The sequence below is a fragment of the Apostichopus japonicus genome, chromosome 22 (assembly GCF_037975245.1).
Source record: "Apostichopus japonicus isolate 1M-3 chromosome 22, ASM3797524v1, whole genome shotgun sequence".
Classification (NCBI taxonomy): Eukaryota; Metazoa; Echinodermata; class Holothuroidea; order Aspidochirotida; family Stichopodidae; genus Apostichopus; species Apostichopus japonicus.
This window is the reverse complement of record NC_092582.1, coordinates 4,104,269-4,131,632: the sequence shown is the minus strand read 5'-3', so window position 1 is coordinate 4,131,632 and position 27,364 is coordinate 4,104,269. Positions and strand designations below refer to the sequence as shown.

Sequence of the window (27,364 nt, the reverse complement as noted above, 5' to 3'; positions counted from 1 at the left end):
GCCCAGGGTAAATGTTGGATCAGGTTTTGTGGATTTGCGCATCTGTCGTTGAAACTACCAAGTTCAAACAGGCCTATGTACATGCGGTAGTGAACTGTGAGCAATTTAGCGAGAGATATGCACACTATAGGTACAGAGATGTTTCAAGAGTTGGTTGTTAGAATCGCTAGTCAAAGCATGGAGCTACTACGGAGGTGACTAGGGTAGTGCAATGGCGGATGATAGAGGGGCTAGGGGGTGAAAATTGGTTGAAAGTGCAGGGCAGGGCGGGCAAAAAGAGGGGCGGGGATGGCCACCCCATGTAAACTCCTAGCTAGGACACTGGGCCATGTGCCCTATACATTGTGTAGAACATTCACAAAGTATAGGCAGTGATAGGATGGGATCTTTACAACTACAATACTAAAAGTAGGTCATACAGTAAACGCTATTGGTGTTCGATCCGGGACACAAGCTTTTTGTACGAGATACAAGCTTTTTTTGGGGGGGGGGGGGCTTGCATCCCTGGGACGCAAACATGTATTCTTTCTTCAGTAACATTACTGATTCTTGGCAAGAATTTTTGCAGGTATCACTGTGTCAGCCAGGTAATCTGCAACTGTGATGAATCCACTTGTACAGGGTTCGGTTTCTTCCGGAAGAAACCTATTTCTTCCGGGGACGTGGAAGAAACCGGAAGAAACCTGTTTCTTCCAGGTTTCTTCCAGTTTCTTCCGGAAGAAACTGGAAAAAACTGTGAAAATTGGCATATATGCAGCACAACCCACATACATGATAAAGAGACAAATAGTTCACCATCATCTGACTGAAATGCCTACCATTGAAACCATCAAAATATGATATTTTTGTTTTGATTATAATTTTGGGTTGTTTTTCTAGACCAAAAGATGTTTGCTTATAAATCACAATATTGAAGGACTACTTATCATCTCGCGATCCCCCCCCCCCCCCCATCAACCAGAATTGCATAACTGGCCATACTGTATGAATGATTCATCTGGATTGGCCCATGCACTGAGGATTTAATTAATGAACACCAAGAAAATAGCCAAACAATATCTGTTAGATTTAGGCAACAGTTTAGTTTCTGCAACTCCCTAAATTTCAACTAGTAGTTAACAGGAGGATTTGTCATCCCAACAGCAAAAAGATCAAACATCCACAATTAAACACAGCTGGCCATGAGCCAGCCCACATTTCACACTACAACTTCCAGTCGAATTTGTAACCCTCATGTCTTGAGTTCAATCTCCACAAAATATGGTCATAGTGGTCAATGTACTTAATGAGTGTGCATTGTAGTAGGCCTACACTAGTTAGTTTCCAGGGAACACTTGCCCTCCACTCAGAAACTAGTTTTCAACTAAGAAGTGGGCTATAATCAGGACCATTCTGGTCTGCATAATATTGCTTGCCCATAGTTGTTCCCTGAATTGTCCAATGCTAGTAGCCTAGTACTATATTGTGTACAGTATATGCTGGAAGCAGGTCATGTGCTCCAAACCTAGATATACTGTAGACTACCTAGATGACACTATAGTGCTTCTTGTCCATTTATTGCATAGTTAGAAATCATTGCAGGTTGTTATGAAACTTTATCAACAGTTTTTCCCCAAAAAATGAGTTTCTTCCATTTTGTCCGGAAGAAACTGGAAGAAACCTATTTCTTCCGAGTGGAATAAACCGCGGTTTATTCCACGTTTTTTTCCACCCCCGGAAGAAACCTGCGAACCCTGCACTTGTACAATACAGAATTAGACTAGTGTAATTTGATTTTCTACGCGACGAATAAAGTTGACAATTTTAATTGTTAAGCCCGGCCGGTCTTCAGCCATGAAGTTAGGCAGCCCGAATACAGTAATAAGGAGCCTCAAGCACCAGACGCATAGACTTTTTCAAGCCCTGTGCAGTATCAAACTAATCTTTACTAACCCATCACAGTTTTTAATGGTGGTCAATTCGCCTGAGACAACCAAGTCTGTTTTACATCCAAAACTAGCTTTGGTGGTCGTCCAACGGAAGACTAGTGGCTTGCATCAAATTCAGATTACATTGTACAGTACATTAGGGCTGTAACGGTTAAACGGTTAACCGGTTAACCGACCGAACGGCCGGATAAACGTCCGCCTACATCGTATAAGTTTAACCGTGTAAGTTTAACCGTGTAATGCCAATTACGCAGTCGTAACGGCGCGTCTTCACATCACTTTATTCCCGAAATAGACCGCAACATTTGCTTGCCGAAAATCACGTAACAATTGCAAACTTTTTCACGCATCCATACAAAAGATTTTTAAGATTGGCGGTACGCTTGAAGGGATTACCACGCGGTATGCGACCCGCGAAGCGCCTATTGTTACCCCGTTCGACAACGTGGCGAGTCTGCATCTAATCCTTTCAAATTTATATTGTATTTAAGCAGTAAACGTTTTCTTTATTGTGATGTAATTTCAGTTCAGTGTTCCCTCTAAGGTGCGGAATTCCATTCAACAGACTCAGTAATCCCACAAAGAAAACATTTGTCTGCTGGAAATCCCCGCATCGTTTTTTTTAGTGTTCGACCGATAATCGGTTAGACAATCGGCATCGGGCCGATTATCAGACAATCGGTAAATAATCGGCATCGGCAAAATCCATTGCGCTACCGATTAGTTGGAACCGATTATTACGTTCCACATAAAGGATTGTATTTTCCGCGCTTTTGATACACCACAACCACACCGGGAGAAAAATTTTTGATCATTCAATTCGAAGCTATTCATAGCCGGGGAAGGTGCCCAAATCTACGGTGTAACGGTATCGTAAGTCCCTCGCGCGAGTTTGTACAAATGCTGTTCGATACACTATCCAGATTTGGCAGTTAACATCATGCAGTATACCCGCGATAACCTTAGGGGAACGACGTATTTTTTTACTTCGCTTGTTGCATCTAACAAAACCACCTGTTATCATGTTAATCGATTGATAAGAAAGAAAAATTGTCTATACTAAATATAATCACCAAATAAGTATACTTTTGAACCACTTTGCCCGTTTCACCGTAGGTGAAAACTGGAAAGTGAAAACAATAACATTAGGCTTTGTTCATTGTGAGAACAACGTACATTAGGCTAGTCTGGCTGAAGAACGGTTGAGCTTCAGAACTGTTAAGTTTGAAAATGCGCCCAAGATTTTACAAATGGCATAAAATGATGAAATCAAGGCTCCAAATACACCTAAATATCCATAAACATGTTTGGCGACATTCCTCAGAGGTTCTACTGCAAAACATTATTTTGTGATTAGGCAAACATTCTTACGCATATTTTTACGAAAAACCAGATGAACTTTTTTCCTATGCCCCATACGTGCTAACAGTAACTAAACTCCTTACCGCAACCGACTAAAAGCAAGTCTGATTTCCAGTGACACGCCGCGACAAAGTCAATGGGACTTTAGTGTGTGATTTCTCCCACATGTAGTTAAGTCAATTGAGAAGCGCCATTGACTTACTGTGTATGATCGTTTGAAACAACGTTCGTTCGATCGGAAGTTTTACCGCGCAGATGGTAATCATTGAAAACTTGAAGCAAACGTTCGGGAATGTTTTATTTTTCATAATAAAATAAAACTGTTAGCAAACTGCTTATCCACTAAAGAGCCTGTGTAAGAATATGTTACAAATAATGTGGCGTTACATTTCGATCCTGCTATGATCGAAACGTCAGGCCAACTTACTCTTAGGCCTACACATTTTTTTTCATATAAGATTATATATTTCGATATCAGCTAACGAAATAACGAATGTTTTATTTACGTGCGATATACTTTTTACTTTATTTACGTTGGAGTTGCAACACTGATAATGGTTTAAATAGCAGTTGTAAAACCTGTCCCTAACTTTTTTGCTTTTCATTTCGTAGCTAATGGCTACTATTTTCCCCCTTCTGTAGTCTGTACAGTACTGTGTTGTGGCGGGATTGCAATATTGCGACTCCTCGTTATAATCGTACATCGCCCGATGTATGTATTACAGTGTTCTTAGAAGTTGGTAATCATGCATAACACTAAATCATACATTAGGCCAGTTCCACGAAAATTTTGAAATAATCGGTAATCGGTAATCGGCAATCGGCCGATTGTCACAGGAAATAATCGGTAATCGGTAAAACCGATTGTCATACAATCGGTCGAACACTAGTTTTTTTGCATTCGCGATGAGTTTATACTCAATGCACAACGTATACACTTGACTGTAAAAAAAACTCTGAAAATCAGTAGGGAAATAACCAATTGTGTACGAAAAGTAAGTTGGTACACCTTTCAAATTTTACGAAAGATCGAGCAAAAAACTTTCGAAAAATTCACGCGAAACTGGCATATCGTGCTAAATGCAACTAATGTCAAGTAAACAAGGCTCTAGTACACCCAATTATGAATAAAACGTAAGAACACATCTGGTGTTAAGCGGCGAAAAAGTATTTTCTAGAATTTCCAAAATTACGGAGAAAATAATATCCTACCATAGTTTAGTGTATAGCAAATAGCCTAACCACCTCGTCGGTTACGGATCTCACGTAACTACAAAAACACAACTAATTGTATATTGCAAAGTTTACGTTTTCTACAAGAACATGGAAACAATATTAAGCATTTAGTTAATCATGCCAAGTGGCCTTAAACATGTGATTACAAGGTTTACTTTCATGTATCATGTGGAATAGATTGTCTTGTTCATGCGGAGGAGTCAGTTGCCTGTTTTACTTACCTAGCTGTTACGGGGATCATATTTTACCTACTTTTCTTAAACGTCTAAGATAATAATTCTCATAACTTAACCGAACCTTCACTGACTGACCTTATTAATTCTAGACCATGAAACGTTCCTTGGCAACATGCCAAAAAATTGTTAACAACAGGTGTTAGACAGGGGATGAGCTCACAGTTGTTTGGCAAGGTACCTTGGAAAATGTAGCCTACCGTAGTTGTAGTATAGTGCAAGCTATTGTTAGGCAGTCTAGGAATGGGGCTTTGCCGAACGTTGATTCATAAAATCGCATGTTTTTTTTAAGTTAAACTTTTTAGCGATTGTAAGACAGATAGATCTCTTTTCATTTTGTAACAAAATATGGCTACTCTAACTTGTCATTTCAAAATTTTCATCAGTTTCGTGACAATTTAAATTAAAAAAGTTGTCAGTATTTTGCATCCACAGCTGCGAATATTTTATCGCCAGACGCGGCAAATTTTCCGGGGCGTTAACCCCTGGACCCCCACAAGGGGTTCCACCACATGACCCCACCGGGGGCTACCCCACGCCATTATGCTACGCGTGCTAATTGTGTTTGCTGCGCGAACTCCGGCGGTAAATCGACAGGGTGTTCGCGGGAAATTTTACAATGTTTTCCACACTTCCCCCCTACCCTCTGCCTACCCCGCCACAATGCACAACTTCAATATATCTGTGACCCATTGTTGTACTTGTAATTGCGTAGGCCTAGCCCTACTACCGTACACTTCTGTAGTAATCTCTTCCTAACAACCGACTTTCCTAACATTGGCCTAGCTGGTGAAAGCCTTGTAGTCTAACACTCCATATGATCGCGAACTTCAATACACAATGCCAATATTAAGTAGGCCTAGTAATATTAGGCTTATTACTGCCATACAATGCCTGCGCTATTACAGTAGGGGCTACGCAATTAACGAAGAAATATTTGCTTCAAATATCTCTGTAACAGTTACCAATGAACTGAAAGAGAAACAAAAATCTGTTTAAAACTTCATGAAAACGCGCGATTCGTCTTTTTCAATGCAACGATCGTCAAAACTAAGCAAATACAACCAAATTCTTGACATACGCGTTACGGAAAAACGATACTTGCAGCGCTATTTTGAGACTGTACTTCCGCATCAAAAGTGGTGGCGCTCTTTCGGAATTATAATCTGAGCTATATAACTCTGATTTTCGGCTCTTCTTTTGAGGCAACAACACGGGTTACGTTTAAACGTTAACCGTTCGGTTAATAGAAACGGTTAACCGGTTAGTGAATTAACCGGAATGACACAGCCCTACAGTACATAACTAATTGCCTCAAATAGGTTTAACACTCTGAGAATAAAAAAAATACAAAAGAAAGTTTCAACTGTGGAAACCTGTTTTACTTACATGTTGCACGTTGCGGTTCTACACTTTTTCCTTTGTAAGTCTCAAAAAGGTTTAGGGACGAGTATTTCTGTTTGCCATCTTTCCCCTTTGAAGCCGTCCCTTGCCTGTCAGACATCCTGTGGACAATGCTGACATGGAGGTAATTAGTGAGCTACTCTTATGTAAGATTCTTGAAGGTAACCACAGATACCGAAAAATCTGAAATCAATAAAGGAAATTGTATGCATACTGGTAGTAAATTTTTGGTGCATCATCTGCTAGGCCTGGCACTTTGGCAAATAAATCATTTGTTCCAATTATTTGTATTTAAACTGTTGGCAGCCATATTATATTATGTCAACATGGACCTTACAAAGGCCTAGGTCATTGTGCATAATACAAAATTGTATGATTCTTTGCAGTGGCATACGTGTGCAAGTTAGGCTTTGGTGTAACTTAGGCTGCGCCTACATTTGACAGGTAGACAGGGTGATCTGAGGTAAGTTAGCACAAATTCAAGCATTTACATGATGCAGTTCATATGTTACAGCAGCGAGGCACTATCTTTAGCCTTTCATTAGGCCCAACTTTTGGCCAACAACTACCCTAGCCCAATTTTGGCCTAGGTTAGCCTATGTTAGGCTATTTAAAGCAGGCGTAGGACTAGGCCTACTATAGTTAAGCAACAAAAGCTTAAAAGCAATGAATAAACCTAAGGTATGCCTAGCATAACTTTGTTCTTTGGCCCACATCTAACGAATATCAGGACTGCTTTACAAGCTGTAAGACAAACCTACTGATACTTCTGCAAACGTCTGAAAACGTCGACGTGACAAATCTAGTGTAACCTAACGAAGGCAAAGACTACCGCCTAGTTAAGTCAGAAACAGGTTGAGCCAGGTCATGCACATAACATAGCCTAACAATTTTAACGCAAAAATCCTTAGCGATATTGTAACGAAAAATTCAATGGGCCTAGCATATTTCCACAGTTTTCATGCAGTTAAATGATTGCATAATGATGAGCACAAGAGTTGATAGCAAAAAGCACCATGGCATTTACTTCTTTTTTTAACAGGCTCTTCGATCGAAAGAAAAATTGTCTCTGTGCGAACAAAGCATCCCTTGATGCCCCTCTTCATCTACAGTACAGTGTAATACGCAACCAAAGAAAGAGGAAACTAGGGTCACCGGAAGAAATAAACAACACACAGGAATGGCTATTACTACTTAAGATAGTACATAATTCAATAAATGTTAGCACCTTTGTAATTTAAGATTCTTTTCCTCTCTGCCAAGACCCTTGCAGTCTCTTCTAACCTCAAGATGAAAAAGTTTCCAAGGGATGTTTCCACCTTCTCTTCTAGGAACGAAGGTTTTGGAAATATCCAAAATGGCGGGTATGTAATAGGAATGTCAAAAGAGTGCAAGCTATGGGGGCGCTAAGTAGCAACAATGAAAAGGCAAAATTGAGATTCTAAAAACTAAGAACTTAATATGCTAGTTTTAGTACTTGCACTGTACTCAACATTTCCATAACTTCTATGCAAACCAAAAAAACATCACGAACACATTTTTATTTTACCAATTTATCGGCAACACCAAAATTTGATAAAATATGATTATGACCATTGGACTATTCGAAATAATTTGGCGACGAAATTTTTGACGTAAAAATACCCAGCACCCCTTCCCTTACACCTTAAAAATAATAAGATTATTAGCTTCATGCATTAAAATTACATTTACTAATATTTATGATACTCTCCTGTGATACAAACAAAATGTTCTCTCCGATTAGCTGAACATTCGGTATCAGTGTAGGTATTGCCGTCACACTTTTTTCGTTTATGGAAATATGATAATGCTATGAGTCCATGACAATCTAGCTTAAAAAAACTTGATACAAATAAACTAGAACGCGCTACGAGTTTCTAAATTCCGGGGCGAACGGTAAATTATACATGATATAGGTGCGATCCACAATGCTGTTGTTAACCTTACTGTGGTAAAACACTCAGCTCCACGCTGTGGCCACAATTACCCCCATGACATGGATTCCATATAGTAAACAAATCGACAAGAGAACCGCAGTGTGGGCCTATAAGACAACCAGACAGCAAAACTGCAGTGTGGTTTTGATGATGCTACATGAATAATCTTATATGAATGTGACACACTTATATGCTGTAGCGTATAGCCAGGATGAACAACATACTTCAAATTATAGTCCAGTAAAAAAAAACCATTGAGATATGACAAACAATATTCACATTGACTATAGCCAATACTGATAACCGAGATGGACACTTTTCTTGAATTCAGCATACAGATTGATGTCTACCAAGACAACAGGCTTCTTCTAAAGCCTATACAAATATTATTAAAAGTACTCGCTATTTGGGGACCGTGACTAAAAATATGCTCGCGAAAACGCAAAATTCACTCGGCACTGTATACGATTACTGTTCAAGTCTCCATTGTACAGATTTACAACATCAATACTTTCTGTGACTCCTAAGCCTACAGTACCTCACTGCTACTTTGAACCGCTACTCAGTCGATTAGCGCGACTTCGTTCATTTTCCCAATTATTTACATTTTTTTTTTAGCTGCAGATTTGTGCGCGATAAATATCGCTATAACTGATCAATTTCACTGCCTCTAAATCAAAGCGATCTTGTACGCACTGAAAATCTACTGGGTTGACAGAGCGTCTATCTTCAACTCGCAATTGGTATTTAGTGAAAATCTTGGCAAAAAATCTTAGTAGCAATAACAACAAACCTGTCTCAGAACTCCTGTATATTTTGCGAATTATGACTGATGGCGTGTAGGAAATGCCTTAAAAAATAATTTAGGAAATGCTTGGCCACCTTAAGTGTATTGGTATTCCGACAAGAAACAATTTTAACAATGTTTATTGTTTGTAGTCTACCTGCATATACTTTACTGTGCAGGGATTTCCTGCGCATGCATAACCAAGCCGTCATGATATCGACGGTTAATATATTTTTTTTAATTGGTTGAGAAATAAATATATGAATACAACATATTTATTAATGCCTTTAAAACACATTACGTACTTCGTAAGCTCAAATCGTTCTCCCTAATAAATAGATATTTTATATTTTTAATTATGCTTTCGCTGTATCTCCGCACATGAAAGCTTCCCTTACATAATGCACGTGCAGATAGCGAACCATTCTTACACAGTTAATTCGCATTGAGGTCGGTCATTGATAAAAATCTAACTAGGCGACAGTTCATTTTCATAAACGGCGCCTAGACTTTTCCACAACGTAACTACACATCTAAGCCTGAAGGTTTTTTGGGGGGCAGTGAATCTCGACAATTGCGAAATACGACGGAAAACTGCAACAAAGAAAGCAAATACCGATGGTTCGGGGATATCGTTCGTTCCAATATGCAACGCTGTATGTACAAAGAGTATACACCTTTTGCACACAATTTGACCACTAGTGACCCCAAATGACCTTTGACCTCCACATAAAGCAATAGGCTTCTTCAACTCAACGTGTCACAACTACATGCTATATATGAGATTGATTAATATTCCCTTCCTGAGATATCGTGTTTACAAGGTTTTCACAATTTGACCCCTGGTGGACCCAAATGACATTTGACATAAAAAAAAAAGCAATAGCCTTTGTTTACTCCATGTGGTACTCCTTTACACCAAATATAAGCTGGGTCCAAGCTTCCCTTCTTGAGATATCGCGTGTTACAAGCAGTGGCGTAGGAAGGTACTTTTGAGTGGAGGGGGGCTGAAGACTGATGGCCGGTCTGGGGGAGGGGTTTAAGGGGAGGGGGTGTCCCCCTCCCCTTTGGATTTTGTTTGCATTTCCAGGTGGCCTCAGATGCAATTTGGTGCAATATATAGCACACTTCAACACCCACTCCATTTTGTAAATAATTTTGAATTTTCACCTGGCCTTAGATGCGATTTGGTGCTCCAAATGAGATTTTTTTCTCATTTGGAAATGAAAGAGGGGTTTTCTGACTTGCGAAGCGGGGGGCGGAATGATTCTTCGGCCCCCCATATTTTTCACTGGGAGGGGGGGCTGGCGCCCCCAGCCCCCCGGTTCCTACGCCCTTGTTTACAAGCAATTGGCGTCACACACACCCACCCACACACACGCACACAGTCATCCGCCTACATGACTACAAAGGTTACGATTTCATCGAAGCCTACAACAAGAGCAAGAGCATACTATACGTAAGTTGTCCATTTTCTAAAATCAAACCATAAAAGAAGATATAAACATAGCTCAGTATCCCGTTGCTCCCTTCAATTAACCTGTATAGTTATTATTAAGTTGATATATCAGGAGGTGTCGCTGGGACCCTTATAAACTTAACAACGACACCTTACACCCTCCCCTCCCCTTCCATGAGTTCTTCACTCATTTTCTATAGTGGTGTAGTCTACTGGTGTTAACTTTTCCAAACTGGCGAACCCGGCGCTTGTAATGAATCAGTGTAATCTGATAAGGTTACCCTGGTAAGATTTGTCATTTTTTATTAAAATAATTGATAATAATAATAATAATGTTAATAATAATAATATTAATAATAATAAGAAGAAGAAAGTAATAATAAAAATAAATAATAATAATGTTAATAATAATAATAGCAATAATAATAATAATAATAATAATAATAAATAATAATAATAATAATAAAAAAATAATAATAATATTAATCATAAATATTTATATAGCGCCTTACATAGACAAATCACAAAGCGCTTAAAATGAACAAGTAAATGTTTGTAATAATTGGTAGTGCTATAACATAGACATATTTTGCAACCTTTGAAACAATGTGAGGAATTTTCGACTAGTTGATTGTACTGCCATGATACATTTGATATCTTTATGTACTAGGATGTAGACTAGGATGTTTCTTGTAAAATATCGTGGGAGAGGGTTTGTCCCTCTTGATTTTATCCCCCCCCCCCTCGGGCCCCTCCACACAAACACACCTACGTGTGTTTGTGCCCCAGTGTCGCTCACAACAGTCATGTCTTATAGAGATCTTCTTCTTCCGATACAGTTTGGTGTCTTTTTGGATCTGGCAATAACAAAGTGAATGGAGCAGAATCATTATTCTTTATAATGTATGACGCGTTTATTCGCGGAAGAAATTATTTTCTTCCGAGAAAAACAACAAACAGATTTCGGTGATTCGGGCCAATTTGTCTGACGTATAAGACAAATACAATCGGCGACTCCACATTGGTGGTTGCATATGTCTCTATGAGAACATTGTTGTGGTCGTCAATTCATATATAGCTTTTTCCAACTGAAGTTATAGGCTACCGAACTCCACAGTGTTCTACACTGGTTTACAATCTTTGATATTTATGCTGAAAGTACTAAAAGAACCAGTATTACAAAGCCAGCCTCAAGCATTGTAGATTGTATGTTTATGTATTAAATATGCAATATCGTTTCAAAATCTCCTTTTCTCATCATAACTTGGTCCAGTAAAGGGTTCCTGGATGATATGCTAGTGACAATGACTCAATGCCAAGTTTTCTGAAGATCCGATACTGAAATCTTAGTTATAACACCTGCAGATAATGCGTTTAACTTTGCAAGTGGAATGATAATTGTGTCAGACAAAAATAAACTGTAGATTTTTTTCAATCGTAAATGGTGTTTCTTCCCATTTTATTATAACAACATTGTCAACTCTAAGAATGTTAAGATGTCAAATATAATTCAAATCAAGTCATTTCATAAGATAAGAAAAATTTGACTCGAATCAAGAACACTGTTGTTTTGGTTCTTTTTTCCATTTTCGTGTAATTAGTATTGAGAATACCAAGATTGAGATCGAATAGATTAATAATAACATGAATGTGCACCCTCTTTCGCCATAGTAACCAAGGAAAGCTTGTTACAACGTTGTACGTAGTTGGGCTACTTGCACGAAACAAAGAATTTGATTAATCGCTCAGGATTGTATCTGTTGAGGTTAAAGAAAGAAATAATCGCATTTTCGCTCTTTTTGATTTATCTCTAAGTTATTTAGGCAATGATCTCTCACTCCTACCCAACCCAACACTTATCCTAGCAGTGACTGACAATTTCATAGTGAAACACTATCAGTATTATACATAGGCTACGTTAGCTAATTAAGGATAACAACATAAACTCACAAGGGCCTAGCCTACATAGTTTTGATCTTTTAGGCCATCTGGAGACTGAAATACGATGGATGCTACAAAGAAGCCATTGCGGATACCACCGCAGTTTGGAGTATATGCTGAAAAGCACAATCTCTTCGAAATGTTTCGGGTAAGAATACCACCTCGATCAAGTGCAGAACAAATTTAGCTTGGCATAACCATAAAGGCATAAGTTTGTAAGAAAGATGTATTACAACAAGAGAGAGTTCTAGGGAGTTCACTTACTCACACAGTATGGTATAGAAGAATGATAGCCCAGATTAAGACTAGCAAAACAAGTATAAATATCATCAAAATAATTCAGAGCTAGGCCTAGGCTCTATATCGTTTCCTGAATTCTTTCTTAATAATCCGATAAGGAAATGTGCAGCTTGTTAAAATTGTTGATGTTTTCAAACTGAATAATAGTTAGACTTATATAGGGCATGACATTTAAATCATAGGAAGATCCTCTTCCAAGGCAGGATGAAACTAAAACAGGAGAGAGTGAGTTATTTGCTATGTGTGTTATGTGCCAGAATCAAAAGTGCCTGTTATGTCTATCATTATCAGATTTAGTTTTATAGTTTGTACTGAAATTGTTTTCCTTTTCATACATTTTTAGAAATTGATTGAAGATTTGCTTATCCACAAACCAGGTGATCCACTTGAGTTCTTACAGGAACAACTAAAGAGAGATGATAATGATGGTGAGTTATTATAAAATGTTAAATTTAATGAAAGGTATCAACTGTACTGTACTTTTATACCTTAGTGGTTTTGAACTTGTCACTCCAAAATATAACTGATTTAATAACGGTTGGTGTTTAAAAAATATAAAAATTAAACACCAGATCGGCAGTTTAATGCTACGTATACATGTCAAAAGTTATCACATAGATATCATTGGCGTGCTGCAGTCTTTCTCAAATGAATTCTTTATAGCAATGTTGGCAAATTGTGTTGTTGGTTCAAAAAAGATTTTGCCTTTATATGTCACAGTTCCAGCCATCATCATCCATGGACCAACCGCATCAGGGAAGACTACTATTTCGAAGATGGTTTGCAGTAGTCTGAGAACGGCCTACATTAGTGCTGACAGCCTCCTGGCCGATGACGTATCTGCAAACGCTGCAGAGGCAAAGAAACATCTGCAAAACAACCAGGTAGGCTCACTGTAAAATGCAAAGAATTTCTATAAAATAATCATAAAAATGATTTCTGAAGAGTTATAGGGTGATGTTCAAACCTTTTAAGATGGGCGAGGTTTGGAATAAAACAGAAATATTTGGTTTGAATGATAATGAAGAGTAATTACCTTTGGTTGCTTTATTATGGTTATTTTGGTTGATTCTGTTGCCATTAGTAAATATCACATGCTGATATTTTTTAGAAATTGTGATATCAAATGGTGGGGATGGTGAGGGTGGTGGGGGTGGTGGGGGGGGGGCTGACAGAAACTTAAATGTGACAGTGTCAATCAGCTGTAGAAAGCCTTTACTGCTATAATAATAATGGACAAAAAACACTAAAATATATTATTTTACTCCCAGTTTGTTCCAGTTACTGACATCTATGCTAGTGTTTTCTAAATATGATGGAAAGAGAGAGTGTGTAAATTATGTATGTGCACTGTGTGGGTTGGGGGGTGATGGGGGGTGATCATCATCATAGGCAGCTATGATGAAGCAGAACATTTGAACAAGTCCCTGATACAGCAGCATCGAACCTAAATCATGATTAAACGTTTGCTATGCTTTATTCACAGGATGATTATATGCATCATTTAACAAAAATGTTTCGTAGAATTTCCTCGCAGTGGGTAACCATCACCAATTCTATACTTCTCTATTTATGATAGAAGAGGACGTGGGAGTGTAGGAGTGGGGGAGGAGTGGCGTGGGATGTAGTAGGGCTATCTGTTCCATGGTACCATCACTGGGAACTGCATCTGAAAAGATTTACTTTTGCCCTGATCTATCACAGGGATGTACTTGTATGCAACCTGTGCCAAAAAAATTCTGTAGTATGCCTGCACAAATAAAATGCTTCATACCTTGTATTGGTTTTCACATTTGTTCAATTTAGTTATTGTTCTAAACTGACTGTCTGACTGTTAATTGTCCTAACTTCAGTTGCAGGTTATCATTGATGGTACTTCCTTTTTTTTCCATTTTCTTTCACATTAGCCCGTACCAACAGATCTGTGGGTGAAGATGATACAGGCAAGGCTGCAGTTATATGATTGTGTCAAGAAGGGTTGGGTTTTGGATGGATTCCCAGAAACAAGAGAACAAGCACTGGCCTTGCAGGCTGTTGGCATCACTGCCAAGCATTACGGTGAGTATGCATGCATGGAAGCCTATGTGGTTCTTCATCCTATCAACGTGTATCATGTACTGATTTAATATTGTTAAAAGGATATTGCCAGCAGTAATTTTATTTTTGACAGATAATAGAGGAATATGTTTTCCTATGAATCCCAGGGATATTTGCGATCAATTTCTATGTGCCATTTTTGAGAGGAAAGACATTTTAAAGGTGACAAATTGTATGCCAAAGTGAAAACTTAAAACAAACAGGTGTTGCCTTTACTTTCTAGCCTAGCTTTGTTTGAGCTGTTTTAGTAATTCATTTGCAATATATTGAGACCAAGAACATTCATATATTTCATTGTGGCTTTGCACAGGTACGTCAATGAATATGGTGAGAAGCAGAGTTTAGTTTTGAAACTCAAGCAGCTGCAACAAATTCCTCACCCACTCCCACCAATATTATGCCCCCTTCACATTTCATCTTTCATATATTGCATTGAAGAGTACACTCAAGAGTTTTTGTTTTCCAATCTTAGTGGTCCTGGAAGCACCGGACACCGTTCTCATTGAACGACAAATGGGGAAGAGAATTGACCCACAGACCAAAGGTTTGTAAACAATAATGTGTAGTATATATTTATATACTTTGTCTGCATTCTGTGTGTTCAAATTTCCACAGGGGAGATAAATACAAGTTTAAAAATTTCGGCATAACATCTGCAAAGGATTTTGGGAATTATTTTCAATGAATAAAATGCTTGTGGTCACTGTATAATTGTAGTATAATAATGTAATATCATAATAAAATAATATAGTAAAAATAAATAGTATAATAATAAATATTAAAATAATTTAATAGTGTAGTAGAAGTATAATAGTTGTGTATACTTGTTAATACTATAGATAAATTAAAGTCTTTGTGGTGATTAGCTTCCACATTTCATTTGCATTGAATCTTCACATATAGTAATCATTTTAGTTTCACCCATAATTTTTGCTGTTAATATAATATATAGGTCAGATATCTTTTGTGTTCTTGTTATGAAACATTTTCACTCATGTCATAGAGCAACTACAAACTATGACTCACTCTTCATTGAAATGTCTGATCACATCATGTGTCTTGCATGTCAATTATCCTTTTGACACTGTTAGTACACAAAACTGCAAATATTTAACAGTTTCTCCCTAAAACTTCTAAACTTTATAAAGATAATTGAAATCTCTTAATTTTGACTGCCTGAAATTTGCATTACTTTACTGTATCTGCCAATATGGGGGAAAAAATGGCACACAAGTTGGTCTGATTTTTTATCAATGTTTTGGTTTAGTTAATTTTTGTTTTTCTTGCCGCCATAAAATGTGCAGTCTTTCCCTTATGGCTCTACCATATTTTTGTCTGCAGAAATTTATCACACAACCTTTGATTTTCCGACCAACCCTGACGTGGAGAGCCGCCTGGTTGAACCACCGGAGGGATGCAGCGAGACATCGACCGGTGAACGGCTGATGAAGTGGCACCGTTTCTCCAAAGGTCTCGAGAGATGCTACGAGAAGTATTCAAAATCGGTGAATGCCGACCAGCCAAAGGCTGACATCTTTGCTCAAGGTATCGGTCCACATCCAACTGTAAAATTAAAGTCAACTTAGATTGACAACTAGCTAGCTCCATGTAGTGGGAAAGAAAAGTTTGAAATGAGAAAGGCTAAAAAGAATGTACTTAAAACGAACTTAGGATTTAGAAAGGATATTTTTTCCGTTTTTATACATGTATGCATACGAACCATTCTCAGGTGGCTTCATCTTAATTGCAATAAATTCAAGTCGTACTTTTTCTGTATAAACTTATGATGTAACTTATTTTAAAATTTTATTTGACAGTTCTCACATTCCTAAAGAGCAAACCCAGATCACTGGCACCTCACACTCCGAGGGTAATTCTTCTAGGACCCACTGGAAGTGGAAAGGGGGTACAAGCTGCCCTCCTTGCTAGCAAGTATAATCTTGTCAATGGTAAGCAACATTTTCATAACTAATATAGTCGCTCTGTAGATCACACTTGCCAGAAATGACGAGGGTATTGTTTGGAAATCTTCATCCTTGACTTTAATTAGATATGTGAGCTAGGAATAATCTTGGTATCACATATTTAATTGTTATACAAATCAGAAAAAAGTTGCTACGCAAGTGCAAAGCAATAAAGCAAATCCTTTCGTGGAACAAAGTTATTATTATTATTTATTTTACTTATTAGAAATTCAAACACTTTAACTTGCTATACATTAAATTATTCTGCTTTCTAACAGCAAAACAACAAAACTTTACAAAGCACTCTCACTGGAACCTAAAGTCTATGTGTAGGGGGAAGGGAAGTGTGGGGAAGAATTTTAGCATTCATTAAAGCCAAGTGCACTGCTTACTTCCTGTTTGGGGTACCTTTGCACAGAATATATTTAAATTGGCCTATTTATCTTTGTTTTTGAAGTTTCATCTGGTCAGTTGGTCAAAGAAGCAGTCGCTAATGAATCCAAGATGGGAGAAGCTATGAAGCCATACGTTGAAAGAGGAATGTTAGGTAAGAGTAAAAAAAAAAAAAAAAAATAAACAATCCCCAGACAAAGTCACATTGGTAATATTCAATCAAGCCATTTCTACAACTTTTTACCTGCCATCTCATTCATTTTTAATTTTATATGTGCTTTGTAATCTTCGATGCATGATAGCTTTAATAATGGTGTTCAGAAAGAAAGGACAGTGATGTTGCTACAGAACCAGATCAGAAATCACAAACCTTCTTTGCATTCTGAATTAATTGACTTTGTAGATACCTTGAAATTAATTAATAATAGTCAGGGCATTCCTTTTGGGCGATATCTTCAGAGTGACCTATTCATATTCTGCCAGGCCTGATGTAGAAATGTGTTACAAATGTCAAAGAATGATATAATAACTTATGTCCCCCAAATAGCCCGAGGGGTGGGGAGAGGCGCGAAGGATCCCCTCTGGCAAGATGTGTTATGGATGTTCAGATATGCCACTAAAAAACATACAATGCTTTTCTCTAACAAAATTTTGGGAATGTTTCGATAAAGTATATTTGTTGATTTTTATATGTCATAAACATATTCACCAGGTATCATGTTAAGTGAACTAAAAATATGGCAAAGTCTCACTGGCTCATCTTTACTTTAAAGCAGGCTTGCATGATAATTAATTCAGCAAATTTCCAACATAAAATATTAGTCCATAGTTTTGCCATTAAAATTGTCTTCTAAATTGGAAAATATGATATGTGGTGTATCAGCTACGAGCCATCTGGACAATTTCCAGGTGGCTAGGTGGCAGTAGGTACGTTATTATTTAATCATTTAATAAATAAATGAATTTACTTTAATAATTCTAGGATAATGTTTCTAAATGGAATAACTGCTTCATTTCCCAGTTCCTGATAACCAGATGGTTAAACTTCTTGATGAAAGGCTCAGCCAGGTGGACTGTACAAGTCGTGGATGGGTGCTAAGAGGGTTCCCTCGAACCAGGGAACAAGCAGAAAACCTCTCCTCGTGTGGTCATGAAGCAAACAGGTATGGGCTTTTTCCTTTCTTCTTCTTGTTGATAAATCTATAACTGCACTCTGAAACTTTTCTTGGTAACTGTATTATTTTGTGCCAATTTCAAAGGCGATGTGTTTTGTCAATTTGTTAACAATTCTAACACAGATCTCTTGTTTGATTTATTTTGAACTATTTTTTTGTTTATGAATTGAACATTCTGTCTTTGAAACTACTTTAATAGTATTACAACAAAATAATAACTTGGCAGTTCAGTATCTGGACCAAGTCTGGATGTTTCCTTTTCATGTAACGAAGACCATCTTCAAAGTTTGAAAATTTCTGACTGACTTTTCTGAAAGTTATTAACAGTGATATAAAAAAAAAAAAATTTTCAAATTGAAATGAACCACAAAATACTTGCCAAGTAAGAATCATTGCAGAAAAGAACACTGGTCCTGGTTTAATAAATGGTACCCCTAATTTTGAATTATGCTAATTAGGTTTGTAAAAACTTGGTTAGGTTTTTGTATTAGCTACAAAATTTTCCTTGAGATATAACTGAAGATGTGTAGCCTCACCGTCATGCTTCACATAAGCCATGTAAATAAAGAGAACTGTTTTTACAGCCTGTAGGTGTCTTTCTTAAATGCTGTAATCTCCTTCAGAATTTGAATTGACATCGCTAAATGTTTCTTCACGTTTGTTTTAAACAGACAAGTTTTCACAAATTTTCTTGTTTTACCCTCCAGAGTATTTTTCCTCGATGTACCCAACGACTCTGTGTATGAAAGACTCACCCTCCGCTCTCTGGACGTGATCACCGGTCAGAGGTACCACTCCCTCTATAACCCACCCCGAACGGTAGAAATAAAGGATCGGGGGCTTCAACAGCCAAAGGACGCCGAGGAGGAAGTCCGACAGCGCCTATCAGAGTTTTACGCGTACGCAGAGGAAATCGCGGACTTCTGCGAAGACGCACAACACGTAAATGCCGACCAGGATCCGCATACAGTGTTTGAATGTATAGAGAGTATGCTGGTTAATCCGACGCCCAAGAAACTTGACTTGGATGAGTAGACAAGTAGAAGAAGACATGGTAGTTAGGAGAGGTTACACAGCTTTATATCGACGATGGGTAGCGTTAGGTACCCCCAAGGAACATTTTGTTTTCAATGTTAAAGAAATGAGAACTTACGATTGATGTCAAAGGTCAAGATCTGTAAAGACAATTTTCATGAACCTTTTTAAAGAAACTTACTCTGTTATTATATTCATCCGACATATTCTGTTTGGATTTGATGGCTGTTTAGGAAGGCTGTTTTAGAGTGAAAAATTATATTCAATGAGCAGAAGTTTCCATCATCCAAGAATGTGACATCACTTGTTTTTATAAGAAAAGTTGATAAACAAAATGTTTTATATTTCATCTTTTTAGTAAAAAGTAAGACATTTCAATCCTTGAGAAAATAAATTGGGTATAATCCATCCCTCATCATTAACCTGTATGATGCACCTTAGCAATGCCTATAGGTATTTTAGGGATAGCAGGAATTTGATGGGCCTCCTACAAACAAGACTGAAAAACTTGAACAAGTCCAAAATTCACATCAAAATGTTCCTGCTAATTAAAGTTCGATGTTTGTTTATTCGTCACGATATTTGTAAGAAGGTCATTTTACTAGTCGCAGAAATATGGACATATCCAAAATTTATCAACATTTATGTTCATATTGGAAATATTGATATCGTACATTACGAACGAGATGTATCTCGTTGGTAGAGTTTTCGTGCATCATAAGAATCTTTTATCAATTATCATATAAATAAAAAATATATGCTTGGGTTTTAAGTCTCCTCTAGCAAGTAAATTTAATAAATTTGTACAATTTTCACGTCTGAGTATTAGATTGTGACAAGCACCCATATCACACAAATCAAACTGTGTGCTGCAAAGATTGTCAATTCATGTGTTTCCATCAATGAAATGTGACTAAAGCGTAACATTTGCTTCAGGAAAAAGCTATACAAACGTTTTCATTACCTGTATTCTGCGATATTATTTGTTGGAATTTTGTTAGTTAAATTAGCCTTAAGTTCCAGATTTGACCAAATAAAAGGCAATGGAAATCCAAATAACCTATCATTAATTTCATGTTACTTTGCATGGTTTGTGTCATTAACAACTGTCCCTCTATACTTTGCTTTAATCAAAGGCTACCAAGTAGGACCTGACCATCTTCCCCCCCCTCCATCCCCCCTCCCTTCATCCCAGCTGCCGGGTCGAATACAAATATTTGATGCAAAGATCACTGTCTGCGAGAGTTTACCAGCTTCATGGTAAGACCAGATCCACATCTGATCTTCATGAAGAAAGTTAGTGTTTGTGTCCGCCCCCTACCCCCTCCCCCACGCCTTTGTTTTCAACCTCACACAAAAATTCAAAAGTAGTTATTAGTACAATCTTGCATTTAGACCTACTTTGTAGTCTTAATAGTCCTCAGAATTCACCATTTGACGTCCACAATTTTAATTTTTCTCCTGTGGGAGAAAACCCCAAAACCACCCTTCACTGTCGGCTTCAATCTGTGCATAATACACGGCCATTGTCATTAAATACATTCTCAGTTATCTGAGATCCCTTTTGACCGAATCAGTATAAATTAACACTACCGTTTCAATCGGTGTGGTGCTTTTCTCAATGTGTCCTAGACTGAATTCAATAATGTGGAATCAATTACTGGCCTTACAAATTCTGTATTTTCACTGGTTTAGATTTGATAAGATGAAACTTCATTGATTTTATTACTAAAAGTGGAAGAAAAGCTTCCATTTTAAAGATGCTTGCTGCTGAACTACTCGTGGACATTTCGACAACAGGTCGACATACTTTCTACAACATGGTGACGAAGTTTGAACCGGCGGTTGTTGCCAAACACACCACAACAATGAAGGTGCATCAGTCCTAGAATGGTTACCTTTCAAATGAGATCATTTCCCCGCCCATCTGTTAATTATATACATTCGGATATTAAGCTCCACTCCAGCTTTCAACAATCAAGTCAATGGTTCACACCATCTAGCACATACCATAATACATGTGTCACCACCCAGCTCTGTCCGTATGTGACTACCTACCCACACCACGCCGCTGTTCAAAAACACTTTGTAGTTAAGTTTGGTAGGGGGAAAAGGGATCAGGAGGGACACTCGAGTCCCATCGAGGACCTATAGGAGAGCCAAGAAAACTGAAGACACAAACACTCAGACCCGATTACAATGCTTAAAGTGCTTGTCCAAAGCATTCTTAAACCCATTCACACCACTTGCAAGTACAACTTTCTCAGGCAAACCGTTCCACTCATTCACAACCCTGTTAGAAAAAAAAAGTTATACCGAATATTCAATCCTACTTTGTGACTTATGTTTCAACTATCGCCGCAAGTCTGAGTGAAGCATGAAACCAACTACCATGACTTATCCCCAGTGGAATCACTGAACTCTGGTACAAATACTATTAGCGAACATGAAAAGTCAGTGAAGGATAAATTGTCAAAACCATACACAATCTTGAAAACCTGAATCAAGTCAGCACGTAACCTCCTAAGCTCCAGTGTGGTGAGATTCAACAGACCCATTCACACCACACGTAGATGAGATATGGGTTCAGTGACCAGAGATCGTCAATAAACCGTAGATAAACGGCAATCATCACAGATATAATGTTGCAAGTAACCTTTTTGCTTTGAATTTCAGCGTCGTGAGCCCCTTTGATGCGCTGCGCGTCGCATCCAAACGCTATCACAAAAAGGTGACAGTGGTTTCAATACAGCATATTTGGTGCACTGTACGGGCAGTAATTGATGTAACCATTAATTAGCCTACTTCAAATCCCATATCACCAATAACACGGCGCGCAACTTAAAGCAGAGCAAAACTAACCAATTGTTTTCAGATGTTTCAACTATCGCCGCAAGTCTGAAGGATGAAACCAACTAAAATACTTATCCCCAGTGGAATCACTCCTCCCTCCTTCCCCCATTTCACAATCAGTGGCGTTATCGTCTTTCAATTATACCATGGAGGTAAAACACCATGATTATACATAATGAATAAACCTAGTAAGCCCCGTGGTAAGAAGTCACTTACACGGCACTTGTTCGCTATTTACACGTGCATGCGCTTCCATGGCACGCAACAGCGTACAAGGTTGTTAACACAGAATGTGCGCTGTATTGCGCGTTAGAAATATTACCACCTTCGCGCGACCAGAGTATATTACGTCATAATGAATGTAAATATGCCTACTGCCTTACATATCATAGCAACTACGATGATTCAGTTTCCATAGCTATTGCTTCGCCGGTGGGTTTCATCATTACAGGGAAGAGAAAGGAACACATATTGCTCTCAATATTATCATCAGAGCAACTTCTGTACCCTAACAGAAAGTTATAGCAATTGCTGTTTAACACACCAAGAAGCAAACAAAACTTGTAGAGAAGATGTCTGTATCAAAGAAAAGCGTTAAAAGTGTGTTGATGACACCGGACCCATACCATACTCCTGGGTAAGTCTGCATACGGAGTGCCCGTCTCAACGCATTGTTGTATATATATAGATATATAGTTATACTAAAAAAAAATACACATACATAGCGGAGCATTTCAACATGCACCGTCCAATGGAGGTAGTCAAGTAAGCCATAAATGCATAGCAAAACTTCAACAATAACATTGTCGTGAATGTTTTCAACGGTAGATATTGTTACCTCCAATGTTACACACAGGGGCATTTTATACTCTGAAACAATTAATTGCGTTACGTGAGTCAACTCAATGTCCCCTAGGAACATCACATTTTGGCGAACAGCCCATCTCTAGACTCTGGGTACACTATTATTAAATTGCAGCCATTTAGGCACGCTAAAAATTAGGCCACTAAACAGATATTTGGATATTGTCTGTTATGAATCATTAATATCATCTCTCTAATATACGTGTATCGAGTGTTATTAAATTACTTCCATTGAGATCTATACGACTGTGTTGCAAATGATTAATACTCTTTTTCATTAATTAGTGAAAAATTGTTCTCCTAGGCTCCTTCCTTGCTATCATTCCCCTCCTTCTCCCCCCCCCCCCCCCCAACAAAAAAGGTGCGTCTGATTTTTATACTTTGGGCGAGGGGATTTTCTCGTTTTAAGTAATAAATGATAAAATATTCATTTTAACAAATTTGTTTTGGTTTTGTCCTATCTCGTTAATATATTTTAGCTATCGAGGATTCTGCCCTCAATTTAAGTTTGAAATCGGAGAGACTTTTGGTTGCACAACCTCACGACTTTTGACCAATCCAAAGGTTGCAAGTTCCGGACGTCGTGTTTTGTGCGACATCGCACCGGTGACCAAACCGTCTTCAAATACATACCACTACGAGGCTCTCAGAAAGGAAAAGTTAGACTTGATTAAGAACAGAGAAGGAGATCGATTCGGTGACCAAAAGCTCGGAACACGAATGGTTCCGGGGTATACAGGTAAAAAGGATTGTGGTGTAAATACTACCCCGCCCCAGAAAGAAATTACGCATTTTAAAAGTTAATCAATCTTGGAGGTCGCGATCATCACTGTCAGTCCCTTACAGGGTTTGATCCCTGAGAACCCCCACTCCCACCCCTCCCCCTATCCTGCTATACCTCTATGTTACTGCCTTCCATGGGGTTATGTTTCGGGATAAGAAACAATTAACTCTGATTCCCTTTTTATCAAAGATCCCACATTTATCCTTCACCGACTTTTTCATGTTTGCTAATAGTATAGTTGTACCAGAGGTCATTGTCTTAAACTCCAAAAGTCACAAAGTAGGATTAAGTATTTGGGTGTTATTAGGGTTGTGAATGAGTGGAACAGTTTGCCTGAGAAAGTTGTACTTGCTAGTAGTGTGAATGAGTTTAAGAATGCTGACAAGCACTTTAAGCATTGTAATCGGGTCTGAGTGTTTGTGTCTTCAGTTTTTTTCTCTCCTATAGGGTCCTTGATGGGGACTTGAGTGTCCCTCCTGATCCTTTTTTACTACTAAACTAAACTATTCCCTTTCTTTTGAATTGTATCGCACAGGCTATATCCCAAGGAGACAACAGTACTATGGCACGACGTATGGCGAAATTTGTTTGAACGCAATATCGGACTTCGAGAAAGATTATCGTGACCATGATGAAAACCGAGCAAAAATGCAGAAACTGAGACAAATGCAAGAAGGAAATATAAAACTCACAGAGGAAGAACGAAAGGTATGAACAGCGTCCGGCATCCGTTGTCCTTCTAACAATTCCGACTTTGCATTAAAAACCTATAGTCGTCTGGTTAGATTGCAACGGCATGCTTACAAAAGAAGTAGCCGGGTCTAAGTTTACAGTTTTTGGAGCTACTTATTAAGAAGAGTCACCCTCAAAGATAAAGCCTGAGCAAGAAAACCAAACAACTTGTTCGACTCTCAACCCCAGTCCCCTCATGACATCGAGACTGTTACCGTATTCATGACGATGTTACGTCAGGTGTGTATCACGAGTCAGAGAATAGATACTACGCATGATCAGATCAAAGGTCGGTCAGCGATCTATACTGTGTACTGTTTACACATGATCAAATAGTCAACATGTTATTGACAACTTTTTCACTCCGTACAACAAAGTTCCGGATATTTTGTTCATCAAACTAACGTATTTATTTGATTATTCCCCTAAATTTCATCATACTAAAAAACGACTTCAGCGGGAAATGTTGAAAATCACCAGAGGTGATTTTTGATCGCTATATAGCCTACGAACCACGAATTTGAAATAAATTCTCATTTGAATGACGACTCGTTGTTCGCACAATGCATTCCTCAACACAATTGAAAATACTTCAAGCAACCTTTAATGAAATGTTCTGTTAAATGTCTTTAATTTATCTATGAATATTCAACAGCTATTCAATCTACCGAAAGACCTCCCTCTGAAATCTTTAGTCAAAGATGTAGGGCCACTCGTGTACCTCCCGAAGTGCAAACAACATTCTGTTTCACCCTTCTACATGGACGATCGCAACCCAGGAAAATGTTTCGTTTCAGGTACAAAGTTTAAATAAAAATTTGATTATATTATTACATAAACGGTGTGGACGGCCAACCAATTCCAGCTCATTTAAAAACAAAATACTTTACCCCCTCCTCCCCGCGTCCTCTCTAGCTCCCTCTTTGATATTTATAGTATAAAGGAAAGTTATTCTTGTTAATAATACTAAGATTAGCAAACTGGTCTATCGCTCCTCTAAAGACCCGAGTATTGCCGGATGTTTTAGGATAATAAAAAATTGTAAAATATTTCAAAAGTACTGTACATCGCTTTGAGGGTGCTATAAATCAATTCGACATAATATGACCATTATTTGACTTCTAGCGTATTTGGGGCGGTGGGGGGGGGGGTGAAAGTTGAACTTTAATATTTACACATGTTATATTGGCCTCCTATGATTTCATCATTTTGTCGACCATAGGATATACCGGTTTCGTTCCTAAGTCACGTGGCTATATCGGCATGGGATATCCGGTTATCACAAACCGCGCCCTTTTGGATTTTACTAATGACAACAGACACGCCATTATCCGACTGAAGCAATATGGACAGGCCGACACATATAAATCACAACAGAAGGATGGGTCGTGCACCGCAGAGGATGGGTACCTGCCCGCGGTACAGAGTACCAAAAATAAACAGCCCGTCATTTACCCGATGGACTCAGGTCTGGTACCTCTCTACACTGGACATATCCCAGGCAAGAATGGCTTTAACATTACTCGTTTATTTAATATTTAGGTGGAATAAATGGATTAATTACAGGATTAAATATACAATGCGTAGAGACGAAGGGATGATATAACGTAGTTTATTTGAATGATGCTTTCCTTGCTCTGACACATTTTGCGGTCGAACATTGGATCGAAACGATTCACATTTCCCTTGTATTCTCTTAAATTACGATTGTAATTGTCTTAACTAATTATATGATATTAGTAGGTATAATTATACTCAGCAGACAATGAAAATAACAACTTCAGCGGCGGCTATGCAAAAGTATATATAACTTAAATCAGCTATTTGCGTTTTTCTTTGAAGAAGACAAAGGGAAAATGATACTATCGAAATTAAAATCCCATTAATGTAAAGTTGAATAATATTGACTTGTCATGTTTCATTTCGAAATAATGAAGAAACCTGAAAAAAATAAGGCAGTAATTACTCATTAGTTTATGATCCTTTAGGCCACCAAAGATTGTCCAAGTTTTAGATCAATTGTCATATTGTTTTTGAGTGAGACTTATTTACTACTCAGTGAGGTTTGATTAAAATCGATGACCATCGCACAATCGTTATATTTCTTCTTCTTTTTTGGTATAACATTATTAAAGAACTATAATGTTCAGTGGTGCTTAGTAACAATGAGGGAGGGGGTGGGGGAGAGGAGCAGTCATGCTACAAACCATAACAAGTTGCTTCACTATACACGTACGATACAAGTCTTCTGATCGATTATATTTATATAAAAAAGCGACTAAAAGAATGCTTATTTTCCTTAACTCCTTTATTCAGTGATGTTTCTTAAATTTTTAATTTTGCAGGTCAAAAATTTCGGTATGGAACGACTTTTGGTCATAGCACACGCAACGCGAAGAGAATATCCCAAGAGAAACCAATCGCCTCGTCAGGTTAAAGAATATTTTAACAAAACGAAGGGGATTAAGAATTTTTGTTTAATTTGTACCTTTTGTCAAAGATGAAGGTGGAAAGTTAAACGTTTTAAAGAAATCAACATCAGTAAAATTATTTAGATTGTGAACTTTGTGGAGTATCAGTATTAAATAAATTGACTAACTTTGACGATGTCTCGATTTTATTTTCTCTCCAAACTATAGTTTTGTGTCTTTCGTTCGGTTGCCTGGTTAGTCGATTAACACACGTACGTATATGGCAAGCCACATGTGCAATAATTCGATAAACCGAGTTTATCGCCGTTAAACTCTGTTTTTCGATCGATAAACTGAGTTTATCGGCTGGATAACAATGTTTTTCGCGATAAACTCATTTTATCGAGCGAAAAACAGAGTGATAAACTAGGTTTATCGAATTATTGCA

General features: G+C 37.9%; 3 protein-coding genes across 4 annotated transcripts in view; 2 read left to right on the top strand and 1 right to left on the bottom strand.

Moving 5' to 3' along the window:
- LOC139964258 (uncharacterized) overlaps positions 1–7,549 on the bottom strand; it is a 42,698-nt gene extending 35,149 nt beyond the window's left edge. Inside the window, exons 1-2 of one of the 2 annotated variants that reach the window (XM_071965712.1) lie at positions 7,392–7,549; positions 6,149–6,346 (exon numbers count right to left, since the gene is read on the bottom strand). In XM_071965712.1, the coding sequence (XP_071821813.1) occupies positions 6,149–6,263 (115 nt within the window). In that variant the 5' untranslated portion in view covers positions 6,264–6,346; positions 7,392–7,549. Of the gene's footprint in view, positions 1–6,148; positions 6,347–7,190; positions 7,322–7,391 lie in introns of those variants that run through there. The other variant, XM_071965713.1, reaches the window with a different exon arrangement.
- A 4,476-nt stretch (positions 7,550–12,025) lies between these two features.
- Positions 12,026–20,315, top strand: LOC139963971 (adenylate kinase 8-like). The gene is made up of 10 exons (XM_071965240.1): positions 12,026–12,456; positions 12,952–13,036; positions 13,329–13,492; positions 14,516–14,666; positions 15,178–15,249; positions 16,047–16,250; positions 16,523–16,654; positions 17,127–17,216; positions 18,084–18,225; positions 18,945–20,315. Exons 1-10 carry the CDS (start codon positions 12,373–12,375, stop codon positions 19,270–19,272), a joined length of 1,452 nt encoding a protein of 483 aa, XP_071821341.1. The 5' UTR covers positions 12,026–12,372; the 3' UTR covers positions 19,273–20,315.
- A 2,213-nt stretch (positions 20,316–22,528) lies between these two features.
- Positions 22,529–27,109, top strand: LOC139963944 (ciliary microtubule inner protein 2B-like). Its single transcript, XM_071965185.1, has 6 exons — positions 22,529–22,762; positions 23,469–23,728; positions 24,309–24,481; positions 25,161–25,302; positions 25,728–26,006; positions 26,851–27,109. Exons 1-6 carry the CDS (start codon positions 22,698–22,700, stop codon positions 26,940–26,942), a joined length of 1,011 nt encoding a protein of 336 aa, XP_071821286.1. The 5' UTR covers positions 22,529–22,697; the 3' UTR covers positions 26,943–27,109.
- The last annotated feature ends 255 nt before the right edge of the window (positions 27,110–27,364 follow it).